Source organism: Puma concolor, chromosome C1, assembly GCF_028749965.1.
Source record: "Puma concolor isolate L17-30 chromosome C1, mPumCon1.1.hap2, whole genome shotgun sequence".
In the NCBI taxonomy this organism is placed as follows: Eukaryota; Metazoa; Chordata; class Mammalia; order Carnivora; family Felidae; genus Puma; species Puma concolor.
This window is the reverse complement of record NC_141674.1, coordinates 11304360-11325623: the sequence shown is the minus strand read 5'-3', so window position 1 is coordinate 11325623 and position 21264 is coordinate 11304360. Positions and strand designations below refer to the sequence as shown.

Genomic DNA, 21264 nt, shown 5'->3' with positions numbered 1-21264 from the left:
CAAGCAGGATCCATGCTGTCAGCATAGAGCCTGACGTGGGGATTGACCTCGCGAACCGTGAGATCATGACCCGAGCTGAAATCAAGAGTTGGAGGCTCAACCAACTGAGTCATCCAGGTGCCCCTGTATAAGGTTTTATGCTGGCAGATTTAAAAAGTCACTTTGTTTTGTTTTGTTTTTATAGATTTTATTTTTAAGTAGGCTCCACACCCAACATGGGGCTCGAACTCATGACCCCGAGGTCAAGAATTACATGTTCTATGAAATAAACCAGCCAGGCGTCCCTTAAGAGTTATTTTGAATTCCAGGCAAATTTACTTCCGTTTAAGCTTGGCAGTAAACTGAACAATTAAAAATAAACTCCAAAGTACCAAGGTTACTAAGTATAAAAGGCAGACTACAAAACTGTATGATGGCCACTTTGTTTTTACTAATTTTTGTGCATTTCAAAGAGCTGAAATTAGACAGCAGACTGTCTGACCACAATCTAGAAATCCATATAAAATGTCAACTAGAAAATCTTATATTTTAAGAAACACACTTTGAATCACCTACTGAACTAAGAAGAGCTTATCAGATATTTAAAAAATTCTCTGAATTTGAATGACTCATGAAAACACTATTTATACACGCTGGGGTATAGCTAAAGCAGCACTTGGAGGGTAATGTTAAAAAATGTATAAAACAGAAAAGAAATTAATGACCTAGAGGCCTATATCCAGAAGTTAACAAGAAACAACAAAAAACATGAAAGGAGAAAGAAGGAAATGATAAAAATAGAGATCCATGAATCACAACAAACATAGGAAAAGAAGAAGAAACAAAGAAGCAAAAAAGCTAAAGTTGGCTCTCTGGGAGAGCTAATAATCAAATGGACCAACCTCTGGTAAAACCCATCGTGAAGACAAGACAGAAAGCACAAATGACCATTATCAAGGATGACAAGGAGGTATCACCACCTGTGTTGCAAAAGTTAAAGTTATTTGAGGACTTAGATGAAAGAGAAAAATTTCTAGAAAAATACAGCAGTATCTGAAAAAAACAGAAAACTTAAAGAGTTGTATAACCATTAAAGGAGGTGAATTGGTGGTAGTCAAAGATCTTTCCTTAAACACAAACTCAAAGCCCAGATGGTGTTACAGATGGTTTCCATGAAACTTTCAAGAGGACAATCCAATCTTACATAAAGTCTCCCCGAGAATAGAAAAAGGGAGAACGCACCCACCTCACTTCCTGATGCAAAGCCTCACATGGGCCTCAAGAGAAAGAAAAGTCAGAAGTCAACCTCGTTTCTGAACACAAATGCAAAAATCCTAAACAAGAGTTTAGCAAACTGAATCCAGCAGTATACCCAAAGCATAATATAAGTCATGATCCTGCTGGACTTATCTGATCAGCTCAAATTAGGCTTAACATTAGAAAATGAATTAATCGGGGCGCCTGGGTGGCTCAGTCGGTTAAGCGGCCGACTTCGGCTCAGGTCATGATCTTGCGGTCCTTGAGTTCGAGCCCCGCGTTGGGCTCCGTGCTGGCAGCTCAGAGCCTGGAGCCTGTTTCAGATTCTGTGTCTCCCTCTCTCTGACCCTCCCCCGTTCATGCTCTGTCTCTCTCTGTCTCAAAAATAAATAAATGTTAAAAAAATAAATAAAAGAAAATGAATTAATCTAGTTGGCACATTTTAGATGATTAAAGATTAAACACAAAAAACCAAGATAATCTCAATGGATGTGGAAAAAACATCTGATAAAAACCAATACCATTCAGGTCAACAATAAATAGAAGGGAACCTCCTTAATCTGAAGAGGGTAGCTACAAAATGCCTTCTGCAAATGCCACACTTTATTGGGGAAATGGAGATCAGGAACAAGGATGCCCCCCCAAACCCCCCATCACTACATTTCTAGTCTGCGTCACACCAGAGGTCAGCAGTAAAGTAAGAAAAAGAAATAAAATAGGGGCGCCTGGGTGGCTCAGTCGGTTGAGCGACCGACTTCAGCTCAGGTCACGATCTCGCGGTCCGTGAGTTCGAGCCCCGCGTCGGGCTCTGTGCTGACAGCTCAGAGCCTGGAGCCTGCTTCGGATTCTGTGTCTCCCTCTGTCTCTGCCCCTCCCCTGCTCATGCTCTGTCTGTCTCTGTCTCAGAAATAAACAAACATAAAAAAAAAAAATTAGAAAATAAAATAAAATAAAATAAAATAAAATAAAATAAAATAAGGGCTGGAAGAAAATGAAGCAAAACTGCCATTAATCTCAGATGATATGACTGCAATTCAGCAAATCCAAAAGGTGGTACAGATAAATTATTTAAATCAGTAGGAGAGTTTTAGCAAGACTGCTGGACACAGAGTCAGTGTTTAATAATGAATGGTATTGGGGCGCCTGGGTGGCGCAGTCGGTTAAGCGTCCGACTTCAGCCAGGTCACGATCTCGCGGTCCGTTGAGTTCGAGCCCCGCGTCAGGCTCTGGGCTGATGGCTCGGAGCCTGGAGCCTGCTTCCGATTCTGTGTCTCCGTCTCTCTCTGCCCCTCCCCTGTTCATGCTCTGTCTCTGTCTGTCCCAAAAATAAAAATAAACTTTAAAAAAAAAAAAAAAATGAATGGTATTGGGGTATTGAGCCCCGAGTTGGGCTCTGTGCTGACAGCGTGGAGCCTGCTTGGGATTCTCCCTCTCCCCCTCTCTCTCTGCCCCTCCCCTGTTCACATGCAATCTTTCAAAATAAAAAAATAAATAAACGTTAAAAAAAATTAACTGTATCACCTAATACCAGCAAACAAAAAATGTAATAACAAAGATACCCTTTCCAACGGCATAAAAAATATGAGGTACCTAGAAGTAAGCTGGAAAAAAAGCAAGATCTTTACAGAGAAAATTATAAAAGCTTACAGAGGGCCACGTGGCTGACTCAGTCGGTGGAGGGTGCAACTCTTGATCTCGGTGTTATAAGTTTGAGCCCCATGTTAGGTGTAGAGATTACTTACAAATAAAATCCTTATAAAAAAAAAAAAAAAGCTTATGGAGACATATTACTGAGCACCTAAACAAATGGCAACAGATCTATGATGCTCATGGGTAGAAAGGCTCAATTTTGTCAAGAGGCATGTTCTCCTCAAACTTTTATAAAATAATTTTTTTTCAGAGTTTTATTTGTTTATTTTGAGAGAAAGAGAGAGTGCATGTGTGTGAGCAGGGGAGGGGCAGAGAGAGGGGGAGAGAATCCCAAGCAGGCTCTGCGCTGTCAGCACACAGCCCCACCCAGGACTCGACCTCACAAACCGCGAGGTCATGGCCTGAGCCAAAATTGAGAGTCAGACGCTCAACCGACGGAGCCGCCCAGGCGCCCCTCTCCCCAAACTGATTTAAAGAATCAATACCTAATCAATAAGATCCCAACAAGTTTTCTGTTTGTTTTGATGGAACTTGACAGACAGAACGTAACGCGTATACAAAATGTGCAAGACACCAAGAACGGCCAAGGTGCTTTTGAAGCCACTTCCCCACCCTGCTAAAATCCAAAAAATAAAGTGGGAGGATTTGCTCTGTGAGATATCATGACTCTTTCTAGATGGCTTCTACCGGAGTACAAAAGACAAACTATAAAGCTTTTAGAAGCTCCACGGAAGGATTATCCTTACTACCTTGCTGTAGGGAAAGACGTCCCGAATAGTAAACAGAACCAATCATAAAGGAAATTGTTGATACAAGCGACTATATTAAAAGTAAGAACGTGTGTTCATCAACATGATACCAAACACAAGAATACATGCAGAGCATCACTGGTCACATAACTAAACAGTGGAAGGATCTAAACGTCTGTCAGCAGCAGATTGGATACGTTGTAGTATATTCACGCCAAGCTCCACAGACAACACGTACAAACCTCACAAACATAAGCTGGCAAGAGCCAGACGCGCCAGGAATTCACACTCCATGAGTCTAGCTGGATAAGTGACTGGCTACAAACCATCAGCGAAAAGGGAGACAATTCAATAGAAAAAATGGGTGGAACACTTGGTGGGCATGCCACCAAAGGGGAAGGGAAATCCAAAAGGCCCATAATCAGCTTCCTTGTGATTAAGGGAAACGCAAAGCAGAAGTACAAGGAGATGCAGCTACAGACTCAGTCAACTCGGAAACATGAACTTGAACTGGTGTTGGCAAGGACGTGCAGCACTGGAACTTTCGCCCGTGACTGGTGGAGATGGAAACTGGTAACATCACTTCGGAAAACACACCACCTAGAAACGCTAGAGATGTGCACAGCCCAGGGCCCAGCAATGTTGCAACCAGATACACCCTAGAGGCAATGGGTCTCAAAACTTTGTGGTCTCAGAACACCTTTACGCTTTTTTTTTTTTTAAAAGATTTTATTTTTTATGATGAACACTGGGTATTCCATATCACTACATTCTACTCCTGAACCAATATTATACCATATGTCAACTAACTAGAACTGAATAAGTATTTGAAAAAACGAAAAAAAAAAAAGATCTTATTTTTTAGGTAATCTTTACATCCAAGATGGGGCTCGAACCCATAACCCTGAGATCAAGAGTCACTTGCTCTACTGACTGAGCCAGCCAGGTGCCCCACCTTTACACTCTTAAGATTACTGAGGATCCCAAAGAACTTTTGTTTAATGTGGTTTTTACCTATTAATATTTATTAGATATAAATTAGACAAATTTTATCTTTTTTTATTTTTTTATTATTTTTTTAAATGTTTATTTATTTTTGAGACAGAGGGAGACAGAGCATGAGCAGGGAAGGGGCAGAGAGAGAGGGAGACACAGAATGTGAAGCAGGCTCCGGGCTCTGAGCTGTCAGCACACAGCCCGACGCGGGGCTCGAACTCATGAACTGTGAGATCATGACCTGAGCTGAAGTCGGACGCTTGACCGACTGAGCCACCCAGGCGCCCCAAATTAGACAAATTTTAAACATATTTAGCAATTCATTAGAAAATAATAAACTCATACATGTTAATGTAAATATCTTTAAGTGAAAAAAACCCAATTTTTTCCAAAATCAAAAATGTTTAGTCAGAAGAGTAGCACTGCTTTACATTCTGACAATTCTCTCTAATGTCTGGCCTCAGAGAAGAGACAGGTGGGTTGGCACATCTGCTTCTTTTCTTTTCTTTAATGTTTTTATTTTATTTTTGAGAGAGAGAGAGAGGGAGACACAGAATCCGAAGCAGGCTCCAGGCTCTGAGCTGTCAGCACAGAGCCCGACGTGGGGTTCAAACTCATGAACCACGAGATCATGACCTGAGCCTAAGTCAGGCGCTCAATGACTGAGCCACCCACGTGTCCCTCTCATATCTGTTTCCGTGTGCAACCTGTGGTGATATGTTGTTTTGGCTGAAAAATCCAGCCTCATATAGATACACAGTTGGAAAAGGGAGGTTTAGTTTAATAGCTTCCCCCCCCCCCCATAACTGTGGGTATTCTTTGCTACTATGTAAAAATTCGATAGAAAGTAGTTTGTTAAAGGTTAGTTGCTATCTGGATTCAATGGACTTTAAAAAAAAAAAATTTTTTTTAAAGTAATCTCCATGCCCAATGTGGGGCTTGAACTCGCGACTCTGAGATCAAGAGTCACATGCATGCTCTACCAACTGAGCCAGCCAGACACCCCTGGTTCAATGAATTTTTAATACTTTGTTAAATTCATAGTCACTGATCACCTTGCACTTAGAATGGATCTTTTACTCACGCATGATTTTTCAATATCATGCACTGGTTATTTGGATAATACTGGTTCACTGATCTTCCAAATGCTGACAAATTTCATTATACATATAAAACAAAAGTGCGCCACATCGATGAGCCAACTTTATCATAAAATTCTGAGAAGTTCATAATGGCGGATATCAATTTTTCAAAATTCTAATTTTCTTGGAAACCTGAATTTTGTCATTGGCAACAAATGCCATCAGGTGTTTCCGTTCAAGTGCTAGGCTCACTACATTCAGTTTTTAGGAAATGTCTGCCCCAAACCCAAGTCTGAATAACCATAGGTGTCTGTCACTTATTCTTTCAAGTCAAAATAACATCCCGTTGGGGCACCTGAGTGGCTTAGTCAGTTAAGTGTCCAACTTTGGCTCAGGTCATGATCTCATGGTTCTTGATTTCAGGCCCCACATCGGGCTCTCTGCTGTCAGCCCAGAGCCTGCTTAGGATCCTCTGTCCCCCTCTCTCTCTGCCCCTGCCTCGCACCTTCTCCAAAAAAAAAAAAGTTCCATTAAAAAGGGCTAGTTCAAAACTCATGAGTTAAGTAATCACACAAATGCTCACCCTCAAGACAATCTTTATACCCTGCCTGTAGCAGCAGTGTGTTGTCACAAAGAATATTAAAAATATCCAAGAGACATGTACTCAAGGGTCAACAGATTTATTAACAAAATTATACTTGTTACTGCTTCATCAAGGGTATTAAGTGATAAATGAGTGTGGTTTTGGTTAGTTTCTATGGTGATTGCTTAGGAGTGAAAACACATGCTTACTGGTGGTCTGGGGCCCAGGCTTTCAATTACGTTCTGGGTTGTGCCCCGGGGGGTTTTACCCACCACTGCTTTTGCACCATCAGGGCAAGTGTCAAAACAGAGACAAAGGACCAATTATGTTATGTCTCTGTGTGATTATGGAGATCCTTCTGAGCTCACAGACTTCCCACCCCCACTCCAGGGTCTGTGAACCTCGATCTGCCAACTGCTGTCCTAGAGGCACCCAGATGGACCGAGACGCCCCTGGTGTTCATGGCGACACTGCTCCTAAAGCCCCGAAATGCCCGTCAAAAGAAGGATGAACCAAGATGTTACCGTGCGGCCAAACATACTATCCAGCAAAGGAAAACAAGCTCGGGAGAGCTCCATGAGATCAGTGGTCCTGCTGGTGTCACCTACTAAGTGACTTGACGTCGGGAGTCACTTTGTATCATTTTATGTCCTTAATGAACATACTGGTAAAGCATCCACCGTGCCAGTAATTTTCTAAGTGTGTTTGAGTTACAATGGTCCACAAGGGATAAATAAATCATTCTCACGAGTAGAAGCTATTACTGAAAAGCAATTTGGGAAGTCGTCAGAGATCGACCTTGGATTGAGATGATCTTTTCTCTGTACGCCGCCAGCATGTTTTCGTACGGACCCTCTCAGCTCCTCAGTCGCCATCGGGCACCCCCTTTTCAATTGCTGACGGCTGTCCACAATTTTGTCCTTGGCCCCCTTCTCTCCTTACCTCACATAATCACTGGGAGATCGCTCCACACTGAAGAGTTCCGCCTCTGACCACTCACTCGTGGCCTACAAATCCCTCTCCCCAGCTCCCTAAGACCCACAACACCCCTACACCCGACTGTCCGATGGACATCTCCCCTTAGATTCCCTGTGGGCAGCTCTCACCCTGTACGTCCACGGCTGAATTCGTCACCTTCTTCCTAAACCTGCTCTTCTCTCCTCACTGTCCACTTCCCCCGTCTGCTTCTGTCACACGCGATGTCCTACCTCATTCCCATCTCAAGTGCCCTTTCCCTACACTCGCGTCTGAGTGAGTCACCTACGCCGGTGGATGGGAACTGCCTTTAGGCCTCTTCTCCTCTAACTGGGCCGTGAGGACAAAGACTAACTCTGGATGTCAGGGCGCCTCTGTATTCATTACACAGCAGGCAGGCGATGAAACGTTTACTGCATGAAAGAAATACAGGATTTTACAGAACTTCTCCTTCCAGCTTCCTTTAGGAGAAGGTGAGTCAAGGGGTTCTTTTGATTTTTTTTAAAATAACATTCAAGAGGGGCGCCTGGGTGGCTCAGTCGGTTAAGCATCCGACTTCAGCTCAGGTCATGATCTCGCGGTCCATGGGTTCGAGCCCTGCGTCGGGCTCTGTGCTGACAGCTCAGAGCCTGGAGCCTGTTTCAGATTCTGTGTCTACCACTTTCTCTGACCCTCCCCTGTTCATGCTCTCTCTCTCTCTGTCTCAAAAATAAATAAATGTTATGGGGCGCCTGGGTGGCGCAGTCGGTTAAGCGTCCGACTTCAGCCAGGTCACGATCTCGCGGTCCGTGGGTTCGAGCCCCGCGTCGGGCTCTGGGCTGATGGCTCAGAGCCTGGAGCCTGTTTCAGATTCTGTGTCTCTCTCTCTCTCGGCCCCTCCCCCATTCATGCTCTGTCTCTCTCTGTCCCAAAACTAAATAAAAAACATTGAAAAAAAAAAATTAAAAAAAAATAAATAAATGTTAAAAAAAAATTAAAAAAAAATAAAATAACATTCAAGAAATAAAAGAATACGTGCTCATTGTAGGGATTTTTTTAAAACCCCAATATGCAAATGACATGCAATTTTACCATCAAGAGATGTATTTATTTCCAGCGTTCTCCTACGTGCATGCACGCACATATACACACATGCATACATGTGGTTACAAAACTGAGATCAGTGTTGAAACTGTGTATACGGTTGGCATGTGTTGAGATCTTTTAGTCTCTGTGCTTTTATCTGTTTCAGTTTTCAGTATCCTACAGACTTCATTTAAATGATTTTGTCTGAGTTATTCATTACCTAATATGTCTTGCCTTGCTCAGAATGGAACTCTGGTCTGAGATGACCACAGAGTCCCCACCGGCTGCAGGGTGAGGCCCCTCAGTTATGCATCCTGCTTGGTCTTTTTGACATTATGTCACGAAAATCATCCCCATCATTCAGTGCTCTTGAACTGCCATTTTAATTGGCTACATGGCTGTAGAGCAGTCCCTGTTTGGGACATACCAATAATTAGCCTACGGCTGCATATTTATATTTTCTCCCCAGTGAAAACTGTTACGAATGATACTCAACATCTCTGCATGTAAGTTTTGGCTGAATTCCTAGTCCCCGAGGAAAGATTCCTAACAGGTAATCTCACCTTCCCAAGGTCTTTACTCAAACATCATCTTTTTTTTTTTTTTTTTAAACTTTTTAAAAATGTTTATTTTTGAGAGAGACAGAGAGACAGCTCAAGTAGGGGTGGGGCAGAGAGAGAGAGAGGGAGACACAGAATCCAAAGCTGGCTCCAGGCTCTGAGCTGTCGGCACAGAGCCTGACGCGGGGCTTGAACCCAGACTGTGAGATCATGAGCTGAGGTGAAGTCGGTCGCCTAACTGACGGGGCCACCCAGGCACCGCAAGCATCATCTTAATGAGGCCCTTCTTGGCCACTCCGCCTTAAAAAAAAAATGGCCCCTGCTCTCCTGATATTCCACATTCCCCTTTCCTGCCGTTCTTCTCCTTAGCACTTCTCCCGTATGACATGCCACCATGGAGTACATTATGCCAATTGTCTGCTGTCCCCGCTAGAACACAGAACAGACCCTAGGACAGGGAATTCAGGGGATTTTGTCCAGGGCTCTGTCCCCAGCACACAGGGCAGGGTTTGGCTCATGCCGGGTACTCAGGGGTAGTCTTTTCCTGAATGAATCTAGACAATGTATATATTTTTTTCTTTTTTTTTTTTCTTTTTTTTTTTTTAATTTTTTTTTTCAACGTTTATTTATTTTTGGGACAGAGAGAGACAGAGCATGAACGGGGGAGGGGCCGAGAGAGAGAGAGACACAGAATCGGAAACAGGCTCCAGGCTCCAAGCCATCAGCCCAGAGCCCGACGCGGGGCTCGAACTCACAGACCGCGAGATCGTGACCTGGCTGAAGTCGGACGCTTAACCGACTGCGCCACCCAGGCGCCCCTAGACAATGTATATATTATCACCCAATTGCTTTTCTGAAAATTCTGAAGCTTCCTCCAGCGAGCAAAACAACAGAGTCCTGTTTCTCTATACCCTCAACACTACTGAGTATCTTCGCTTTGAAAATCTTTAACAATGTGATGGGAAAAGAATATGTTAAACTGGGTTTTCTTGATTAGTGAGATTTAATTAAAAAGAATTTTTTTTAATGTTTATTTTTGAGACAGAGGGAGACAGAGCGTGAATGGGGGAGGGTCAGAGAGAGAGAGAGAGAGAGAGACACAGAATCTGAAGCAGACTACAGGCTCTGAGCTGTCAGCAGAGAGCCCGACGCGGGGCTCGAACCCACAGACTATGAGATCATGACCTGAGCCGAAGTTGGATGCTCAACCGACTGAGCCACCCAGGTGCCCCAGTGAGATTTAATTTTTATTTAAAATTTTTTTTTTTCCCAACGTTTATCCATTTTTGGGACAGAGAGAGACAGAGCGTGAACGGGCGAGGGGCAGAGAGAGAGAGGGAGACACAGAATCGGAAACAGGCTCCAGGCTCTGAGCCATCAGCCCAGAGCCCGACGCGGGGCTCGAACTCACGGACCGCAAGATCGTGACCTGGCTGAAGTCGGACGCCCAACCGACTGCGCCACCCAGGCGCCCCGAGATTTAATTTTTAAAAGTGATTCTCGGTCACTGGAATCTCTTCTCAGAATTTTGTTCATATTCTTAGCCCATTCTTCTTGGAAAGTTTTACTAAAAATTGTTTTTATTGAGGTGAAATTTCACATAAAATAAAATTAGCTATTTTTAAATGTACAATCCAGTGGCATTTCGTACATGCACAGTGTTGTGTCACAATCACCTCTCTCCAGTCCCACACATTTCCATCATCCCAAAAGAAAGCTCTGTACCCACTAAGGGGTCACTTTCGGGAAGTTCTGTGTTGATCTCTTTGACTAGAAGAAGCTCATGAGAAATTAAAGATATCAATCGTTTTTAGATTGGTTGTAAATATTTCCCTCAGCTTATCGTTTAACTTAAAAATTATAAAGTATGTGCAAATTTTAAACTTATAATCAAGTTAAGATTTTCCAATAAGACTTTTAGCTCTTCTTTATCTTAAGATCAGATAAATATTCATGTATATGGTCTCCGAGTTAGTTTAAGGTTTTTAAAAAAAATTTTTTTTTTTTTACGTTTATTTATTTTTGAGAGACAGAGACTGAGCACAAGGAGGGGAGGGGCAGAGAGGGAGGGAGGCACAGAGTCCAAAGCAGGCTCCAGGCTCTGAGCTGTCAGCACAGAGCCTGACGTGGGACTTGAACTCACAAACCATGAGATCATGACCTGAGCCGAAGCTGGACACTCAACCGACTGAGCCACCCAGGCGCTCCAGTTTATGGTTTTTTTAACTCCTTTTTATTATTGTTTTACATTTGACTTTTGAATTCATTTGTGTAACTTATTTTAGAAGAACATTATTGATTTTCTGACAGAAGCACTTTAGAGGGAAAAGATGATTATTGGTTCTTATTTTATTTTTGTGGCAAAATACACATAATGTAAAAGTGACCATTTTACCCATTTCCAAGGGCATAATTCTGTGACATGAAGTATATTCACACTCCTGTGCAGCCATGTCCAGACTGTCCATCTGTAGAACCTTTTCACTTCCCAAACCAAAAGTGTACCCATTAAACACTAACCCCCTGTATCTTCCTCCCTGGGCCCTGGAGTTACCATCATTCTAGCTCCTGCCGGAAGAGTTTTGTTTGTTTTTTTTTGAGCAAGATAGTACCAAATCAGATGAAAACCAAACTCATTGTTAAATTTTGTGCCTCTGAAGGAAGAACTTCAAAACGAATTTCTCCTCCTCACTTGCCTTGTTCAATTTTGCTGTTCACAAAGCTCAAGATAAAACATGAGGGCAATCTCACAACAGGATGACTCTCACGTACCTGGATAACATCTGCAGGCTTGTTGATGTGTTCTTTAAAGACCAAGATGGTGGGGGTGTAGACATTGACGTTGTATTGCCTTGTTATCTCTTCTGCCCCTCTCAAGCCGACATGTACGTATCCAAATGACAAGTAATCCTTGTATGCAAAAGCGGTCAACTGTTAGGGTGCAACAGAGAGGAAGAAATTAAGTTGAGGGCACGGAACCGCATGCACCACGCGTGACTCATTCATACCAGCGGCTGACGAATGTTAGCTTGTATAGCCCCACTCAGGCTGCTAGACCCTGGTGCACTCGGAGGAATTCTATGGTGTTCCACGCATGCAAACTGTACCAACAAAGCCAAACACAGGGATTTCTGTGTGTGTGTGTGTGTGTGTGTGTGTACAAAGAGAGGAAAATATTCATTTTACTGAGAACTGCACTGAGTCGGAGGTGTGGAGTGTTTGAGGCATTACCTCAACCCTGTACGATGGCAGTGACTGGGCCCAAGGTCAAGGGGGACACTCTCCTCTCGCATCTCAGGTCCCAGCGCTAGCCAGAGGTGTGCCGCAAGTGCAGGACCACAGGGTGTCACTCAGGGGGCGGGTCCGGGTCCAGACAGGCTTCAAGGGAATCACACAGTCACCCCGGGGGTCGGTTCTACAACCTAAGTTTCAATGTCTTGGTCTATAAAACACGGATGGTCTCTGTATCGCTGGGCTCTTCTGAGGACTAAATACTGGCACGCGTGGGGAAGGCACACTAGCGCAGTAAGGCCACCCATAGGTGCTCCGTGTATGGTGGTTAATGCCCATTTCTGGTCTTTATAAACGCTTCTTTTTGGATCAGCTCTTACTCGCGGGAAGGGCAAGCACCTTGCAAGTTCACTGCACCAACAGAAGAGCAAACGTTCCCCCGGCACGCAAAATACCTTGTACAGCAGTGGTACGACGGGCATTTGGTCAAACAGAAGGACGTGAGGTTTATTGTCTTGCTGCCAGCCAGAGAGGAATCGGACATAATTTTTATTTGTTACCTTAAGTTGAAAAGAGGATGTCAGTTTCAGTATTTGGTTCTCAACAGCCGCATTGTAAGGCAGTCAGGAGATCGTGAGACAAAAATCACGTATGTGTAAAAGATTGTTTTGTAAAAAATAAATGCAGACGATGAGTCTTTTGTCTTTCTTTGACTAAAATGCTTTAAAAGAACAGAGTTATCGATTTCGTGTTTTCAGGTGCCCCACTCTGACAGACTGAAATTGTATCTTTTCTGAAACAATTGCTGAGTACGCTATAAAAAAAAAAATCGAACTTTCGAATTTTAGACTGTGCTTCGTAATCTATTAACCTGCGGAAGATAGTGCAATGATTGCTCCTTCAAAATGGCTTTTAAAAAAACAAGTGGGCCCACTCAGTCTATATGTTACACGATTTCATTCATTACCATCCGATTTGCTACTTTTGTGCTTCCCTGTTTATGCCTTAAATAATCCCACCGAGAGAAGAAGAAGAAGAGAGAAGAAGAAACATGAATAAATTAAAATTCTACCTAGAAACTTTTCATAGTTAAAAAAAGATTTATCTTTCCATTCTGCTTCCAGAATGATCTATATTAAACCTCAGTCTGGGCACTTCACTCTCTGCTCAGCCCCCTTCAATGGCTCCAGCCAAGGCCCAAGTTCCTCAAAGGGGTAGCCAGGCCCTCGGAAGTCCTCGAGATTCCTGTTAATGCCTCTCATCTGGTCCTCTCCTGCTCACTAGTGACTGCTTCATCCAGAGCAGGCTGTTGCCTGTCCCAGACCTCCTGGGGCCTGGAACTCACCCCCTACCACGTCTCCTCCTCCCTTGGCAAACTCTGGCCAGGAAGCCATTCCCAGCTCTCAAGGACAGGCTCTTAGCATATCAGACGGAAATAATCACCCACTAGACTGGGAGCTCCTTGAAAAGTATCCACTTACAGTGCTTGGCATAGAATAGGTATTTCATAAACGTCTGAGGACCCATTTGAACAACCTGTGATTGTTCAAAATTCCCTTTGACAATTTCCTTTCACACTAACTCCAATGAGTATTTCTTCTGTGGATAACGATGCTGGCGGGGTAGTCTATGAATAGTGCATGTGGAAACAGGATGCAAATGTTGGTATGTTCACTCTCCCTGGTATATAGTTAAAGGACTGAATCACTTAAAGCAAACAAGAATCCTGTTCTTGGGGTGCCCGGGTGGCTCAGGCGGTTGAGCGTCCGACTTCAGCTCAGGTCATGATCTCACGGTTTGTGAGTTCGAGCCCTTCATCGGGCTCACTACGGTCAGTGCAGAGCCTGCTTTGAATCCTCTGTCCCCCTCTCTCATGGCCCCTCCCCTGCTCATTCTCTCTCTCTCTCTCAAAAATAAATAAAACATTTAAAAAATATATGGGGCGCCTGGGTGGCGCAGTCGGTTAAGCGGCCGACTTCAGCCAGGTCACGATCTAGCGGTCCGTGAGTTCGAGCCCCGCGTCAGGCTCTGGGCCGATGGCTCAGAGCCTGGAGCCTGTTTCCGATTCTGTGTCTCCCTCTCTCTCTGCCCCTCCCCCGTTCATGCTCTGTCTCTCTCTGTCCCAAAAATAAATAAATAAACGTTGAAAAAAAAAATTTAAAAAATATATAAACTTAACGCATTAATTAAAACAAAAAAATCCTGTTCTAGTTCCTTTGATCCCTAACCTCAGACACTGGGGGAAAGAATACTTAGGTATAAAAAATCGTAAACTAGTATGAGCTCTTTGTGCCTGGCTTTTTTAGCTCAACCCTTTGTTTGTGAAATTATTCATATCGTTGCATTACTCTAAGTTCTGAAAGTTCCAAAAATACTACTTGATTTTGTGGAATCTTGCGTATTCCACAGATGTGATTAAGTACGTAACCAAACGTAAGGTGCCTCCTTAGAGCAGTAGGCCGCATGTCAGTGTCATGTAACCAAATGTAATTCAATTTGAATACTTTCATAGACAAATACCTTCAAATTCACCAGTCAGAAAGAAATCCCTCATCCTACGTTGTGATCTGAGTTTTGCTCACAAAAAGAGAGCCCCTGTCGTTTTAGGCTCAGATCCCCACCTCTGTGTATATGTGCACAGTGGTTACTAACAGGCAGGGATTCGTTCGGTTGTTCTACTTTGTTTCGATTTTCAGTCTCCTACTGACTTCATTGAAATGATTTCAGGTGAACGATTAATTAAGTAAGATATGTCTTGCCCTGTTTGAAACGACACTCAGGCCTGAGAGGACTGCAGACAAGAGTTCGGGACAGCCAGGGGTCCCGGTACCTCGTAAATTTCTTCTCCGCTGGGTACTTACTTTCTCCACCAAGTTCCCTGGAAGAAGACTTTCTACAAACTGTCGTAGGTTCTCACGGACGACTGCATTATGGAAGAAGGAGATCTTCCCATTTATGATTCCTAGGATGGAGGGTGTGCTGTGTGCTCCCAGGTGATGGGCCAGGCGTCTCTCGTACCCAGCGTGGACCACGCCGATTCCTACACCTGGAAAGCAGGGAAGACTTGCATGAAGCCTTTTATAACCCCCCACCCGCGCCGTGGTGGATGAAGAAAGGCTGGTACTTTTCTGGTGTGCAATCGAAACCCATCCTGACCCAGCAGGGGACGATATCTTTCCCAATAGGTTGTCTGTCAATGTTTTCGTTGCTGACATTCTAAATCGGTTCAGTTTTTCTGCAGAATAATCTGGCAGTATTTAAGAGCGACAAGTCTTTCTTTTAGTCTGTTATTCCGAATTTTGGGAGTAGAACATGAGAAAATACTTGAGAAGAAAAGAAAGCCATCTGCTCCCCGTGTTCCTATGCACAAAGAAAAAAACCTGTGAACAATCCAGGGATTCAACAACTCGGTAATGGTTGGAAAAAATAATTACGATTTATCGATCGAAGTCATGGTCTTCTCGCTCTTGAGAGCAAATCTCCCTGTCCTATAAATTACTTTGTAGAGATATTAGGAAGTGCACATTCTCAAAAGGAAAAAGAAATTTAGGTAAAATCACTCGGAAGCCCAATCCCGTTACCTGCTGCTACTATTTTGGTATCTCTCTGTGCCTTTTCTTCCCCAAACATCTATATATAAAATAAAATAGAAGCATCTGACACTCATTGCTCTTAATAGTTGAATAATTTTCCTCGCTCCTCCATCAGCCGATACATTTGGAGAGCTCTGCGAACACTGAGGTACGTGAAGTATTAATAGCCAGCAAAGACACGCGGCTTCTCTTGGATGCCCAACAGGCTTCTCAAGCTTAACACTTCCCAAACCCACCTCCTGATCTCCTCCCCCAGGCCTGTCCCACGCAGGCCTCCCCTGGTCACGGACGGGGCCCCTCCCTTCCTGTTACTTGGACGGAAGATGGGAGTCATTTTCCACCTCTTGCCTCTCACACCCCACGTCCAATCTGTCAGCAAGTCCTGTTGGTTTCGTTTTCAAAATATACCAGGGATCTGACTGTTTTTCTCCGTCTTCTTTAGGCTCTCCTCTCTGAGACATCAGCTCTCCTCCCCCGTGGCTGCAATACCCTCCTAATGGCCTTGTTTCTCCCGGTCTCCCTGCGGTCTACTCTCAACGTACTGGCCGGACCATCCCTTCGAACACACAAACATGGATCAGGGCGCTCCTCTGCCCAAACCCTGCAAACACTTCCCGTTTCACTCAGAATAAAAGCCCGTCTTCACAAAGGCCGACAAGACCCTCTGTGATTTGGTCCCCGGTTCCCTTCTGCCTCCTTCCCCTCCTCCCCCCCCCACTCACCTTGCTCCAGCGCCCAGCATCCTTCTCTTCCTTAAACACACGGGCGTGTTCCTGCCTTAGGGCCTTGGCACTGGCTCTCCCTTCTGCCTGGAGCGTGTACCTCCCTGACCTCTGTGCGGCTGACTCCTTCGCCAGCTGCAGGCCCTTCCCAACGAGGCCCACTTGGCTACTATGTTTGAAACAATACTCCCCCCTCTTGGGATCCCCCTCGACCTGCTCACTTTCCCGTTTCCCGTAGCACTTCCCACCTTCCAACTTATCACACACTTTCCTTTCTTTGTCGATTGTTTGTTGTACATCTGCCCCTGCTAGGATGTAAGGCGGGGATCTTGGTTCGGTCACTGGTGTATCCAAGCAGCAGATCGGAGCATGGCACACAGCAGGAGCTCACTGAAACTGGGACATCAATCTTTCCGGTTTTTTGTTTTTTAAATTAAATAAAAATTTAACATATACTTAGAGAGCGAGCGAGCGCACAAGTGCAAGAGGGGGAGGGACAGAGAGAGAGACACAGAATCCAAAGCAGGCTTCAGGCTCCTAGCTGTCAGCACAGAGCTTGACGCAGGGCTCGAGCTCATGAACTGTGAGAGCATGACCTGAGCCGAAGTCGGACGCTCAACTGACTGAGCCACCCAGGCGCCCCTAAGTTTTTAAGATTTTTAAGTAGGTTCCATGTCCAGTGTGGAGCCCGATGTGGGGCTTGAACTCACGACACTTCGATTAAGACCTGAGCTGAGATCAAGAGTCGGATGCTTAACAAACTGAGCCACCAAGGCGCCCCCATTAATCTATTTGAATACTGAAACTGCTTTTGGCTTTCGCTATTACCAGAGTATTCTGATGGGCATCCTTGTATGTCTTTGTGTACATATCTTTGTGCACTTGTGTGATTTCCTAGTTAAATTCCAAAAACGGAATTACTAGGTAAACGGCGGGGCTCACAAGCTTCACACATTACAATTGCTGAGCAGACTGAACACATCTGTTTGCAGGCGACCTGACGGTGACCCTTGGAGTATCTCAAGGGCAGGAAAGGAGGAACCTTGAACATCACATAGTCCACCCCTCATTTCACAGACAAAGTGAGCTTCAGAGAGATTACGTGATCCTGGCTGGCAGAGCTGGTAACACTGTACAGCAAGAATCCGAACTGGATGGTCTAGAGCCAAGTCTTGTACATTGGGCCACACTAGAGGCATTACAAATACTGATGGAATAATGTCAGTGAGCGGAAGTGCATATAAGATTCTGTGAGAAGAACAAGAATATAGCAGGCACACACACTGAGAGGTTTGGTTTTCTGTGAAGTCAGGAAGAGACATCACCTAGGGAGGTCGAGCGGCCACACAGCAAAGGCCCAGGGGCGGAATGACCATGTCCTGAACCCTTTCTTTTTTTAAAAAAAAAAAATTTTTTTTTTATTTGACGCTTATTTATTTTTGAGACATAGAGAGACAGAGCATGAACGGGGGAGGGTCAGAGAGAGAGGGAGACACAGAATCTGAAACAGGCTCCAAGCTGTCAGCACAGAGCCCGATGCGGGGCTCGAACTCACGGAGTGTGAGATCATGACCTGAGCCGAAGTCGGTCGCCCAACCGACTGAGCCACCCAGGTGCCCCATGAACCCTTTCTAAGTTAGGCAGCGTGGCCAAAGCTTTATAGACGTTTTCACTTTTCATACAAATATCCTGAGTGGTCAGTGTAGTTGCCTTCATGGATGAGGACCGCAGTGCCTGGAGAGGCTGAGGACAACGGACCTGGCATTACAGTTAGCGTGCAGTGGAACCAGGACTTGAACCCAGGCCTGGCTGCTGCCTGGCTTGGAAGAACGACCTCTTCTATCCTAGGTTCCAAATACTGGAGGCATCAATTTCTTAGAGTCAGGCTCACCCTAAACCATCTCCTACAGACCAGACGCCAATTTATTATACAATCCCAGGCGGTACGCTCAGGTAACTGCGCCATTCCGGGTGTCCTCTACAGGGTTTCGGGACACCCGGGGACCAGAATCAGTAATCAGAAAGGTGGCTGGTGGGCCTGGAGTCAGGATGAGGGATGCAGGCAGCCCTGGAGAGCAAAGGGAAACCGGAAAGATCTTCGGAGCCTGCTGTTCCCTCTACTCTTGCCCCAGGTATCCCTGAAGCTTGCGGTCACACCCCTTGTGCGTTGCCTCCTCAGCAAGGCGTGTCCTGTCTGGCCAGCTTCAGCCTGTCACCTCGCCCTGGCCTTCTCTAGTACCTGCCCTGCTCACCACGCCGTTGCCCTTTGATGGACTCGGTTTCATTTAGTTGTGTGCAGTCACTAGAACACAGCTCTATGAGTACAGGGACTTTTGCTTATTTGGTTTACTGCTGCATCCAGTTCCTGGCACTTACTAGGTACTCGATTTTTACTGTTTAAAAAATGCTTTTATTTATTTTTGAGAGAGGGAAAGAGACAGAGTGCCATCAGGGGAGGGGCAGAGAGAGGGGGAGACTCAGCATCCGAAGCGGGCTCCAGGCTCCGAGCTGTCAGCACAAAGCCCGACATGGGGCTCGAACTCACGAGCCGTGAGATCATGACCTGAGCTGAAGTCGGACGCTCAACCGACTGAGCCACCCAGGCGCCCCAGAAGGTACTCGATTTTTAAAACAGAAACCAGTGAATTCAAAATCAGTCAGATCCAGATTCAAGGCCCAGCTCTGCTCCCCACGAGCTGTGTAACTTGAGGCAAGTCATTTAACCCCTCTGCCCCGGTTTCCTCATTTGTAAAACGGAGGGAAGTTGTTCGGTCAGGACTAAATGACACAACAAAAAATGACCTAATCCAGAGCCTTGAACACAGTGGGTCCCTAATTAATTACAACTGCTCTTATGAAGTATTATTCCATCCCGACCATGGTGAAGCCCGAGACCGTCTCTGTGTGGTGCCTCGAGGAGAAGGTCTCCTCCTGCAGAGTACGATAAATGCATCAACCTTTGCTCTTCATGCCCTCCTTCCCCCACCTTTCCTGCACTCCCATCAGTACGGCTTTTTTCCCAGTTAAAATAGAACACAAGTGATTAGGTTTCATTTCTTTTACTTAAATTACCGTTGGGTCTTTACATAAATCATATTAACTGTAAGTGTTTCGGGGGCCCCTGGGTGGCCTGTTTGGTTAAGCATCTGCCTCTTGGTTTCGGCTCAGGTCACGGTCTCACGGTTTATGAGACTGAGGCCTGGGTGGGCTGGGCTCTGTGCTGACGGGGTAGAGCCTGCGTGGGATTCTCTCTCTGACCCTTCCCGGCTCATGCTCTCTCTTTCTCTCTCTCTCTCTCCCCTTCAAATTAAAAATAAATAAACATTAAAAAAAATACAAGTGTTTCCACATTTATAAAGGCTATTTCCTTGGATTGTTTCTACAAAGGACCTCAATTCTTACCATCATAATCCCATTTCTAAATTCTGGAGGTATTTTACTTCTCTCCTATAGATTAACTAGCATAAGGACTGGAAAAGAATAAAGAATGATAAATATCTTGTGTTTCAATTCATGGTATTTTTCCTCCTGAGAAGATATTGAATAAGAATTCAGATCTAGGGCGCCTGGGTGGCTCAGTCGGTTGGGTGTCTGACTTCGGCTCAGGTCATGATCTCACGGTTTGTGAATTCGAGCCCCGCGTCGGGCTCTGTGCTGCCAGCTCAGAGCCTGGAGCCTGCTTCGGATTCTGTGTCTCCCTCTCTCTCTGCCCCTCCCCTGCTCATGCTCTGTCTCTCTCTCTCTCTTTCAATAATGAATAAATGCAAAAAAAAAAAAAAAAAATTAAATTAAAACAAACAAACAAACAAACAAACAAGAATTCAGATCTCACCCCCCACCTCCCCACCCAAGCTGGGAAGGAAGAGTAAGAAAAGCTGGCAGGGCTGTGATCTCGCGGAGACTCAGGCTGGGAAATGACCAACGAACTGGTCAACGGACTTAGGGTCTGAGTCACAGTGAACAACACGGTCGCCATGGTCGCCTCTGCTTTTGGATGTTCTACCCTTCAAAGTTCAGGGTCCGTAACGCAAGCTCAGCTAGGCCAACAGCAAGTAAGAGTAACCACGTTTTCTTATCTTGATTCAGCACAGCCTGGCGAGATGACAGACGGGTATGCCCGAAATCCAAACAAACATGAGTAGCGAATTTAAAAGAAAGGCAAAGCAGATGTGGCCTCTTTCAGAAACATTATTTGATTTTGATATGCATTGATGTTTCTGGCTAGTTTGCAGACCTTGGCTAATCAAAAACACTGACATCTTCTTCCCTCTCTGGGGTTGTAAGAAGTCTTCTTTGTGTGCTAAACGTGTCTGTGCCACACGTGTTTCGAAGTAGCACTTGTACCTTTCATCGTATGATCCCAGACACGTAGTTTGCATCTTTGAGGGGACTTCTTTCTCCTTCTCCTCTGCAGCATACACACATTCACTTTTACTTCAAGTTTTGCATACGTCTTCAGGAACCGTACAGAACCAGCTGCAGGAACAGGCCACCGCAATTCCGACTGAACACAAACCCATCGATAAAATAACTGCTAAGATGCAAACGATGTGAAATGGAACAAAATCGAGGACCTGCAGCTAAAGCAGAGTTTTAAAAGCCAGCATTTAGATAGATCCTTTTTCTAGACAGTGTGAAACTGCTACACGCTTAGCAATTCCTTAAAAGAGAGGAACCGTTCGTTCATTCATTTATTCCTTCTTTTAACCTGAGAAGTCACGGGAAAGAATTTCTGCACGACGGTTCCAATCGGGTCGCCCTAAAATGGTATTTGATTTCAAGACCCTCAACCTCCCTGGTGCTCTGGTAGCTCTGTCTGTGC

General features: G+C 44.9%; 1 protein-coding gene across 3 annotated transcripts in view; it reads right to left on the bottom strand.

Moving 5' to 3' along the window:
* DNAJC16 (DnaJ heat shock protein family (Hsp40) member C16) overlaps positions 1-21264 on the bottom strand; it is a 44987-nt gene that overhangs the window by 10895 nt on the left and 12828 nt on the right. For all 3 annotated transcript variants that reach the window (XR_015254495.1, XM_086715756.1, XM_086715757.1), the window contains 3 exons: positions 14989-15173; positions 12583-12687; positions 11669-11827 (listed from right to left, as the gene is read on the bottom strand). Coding sequence is in view for 2 of the 3 variants with exons in the window: in XM_086715756.1 (XP_086571882.1) it covers positions 11669-11827; positions 12583-12687; positions 14989-15173 (449 nt within the window). In the remaining variant the exon portion in view is untranslated. The remainder of the gene's footprint in view (positions 1-11668; positions 11828-12582; positions 12688-14988; positions 15174-21264) is intronic.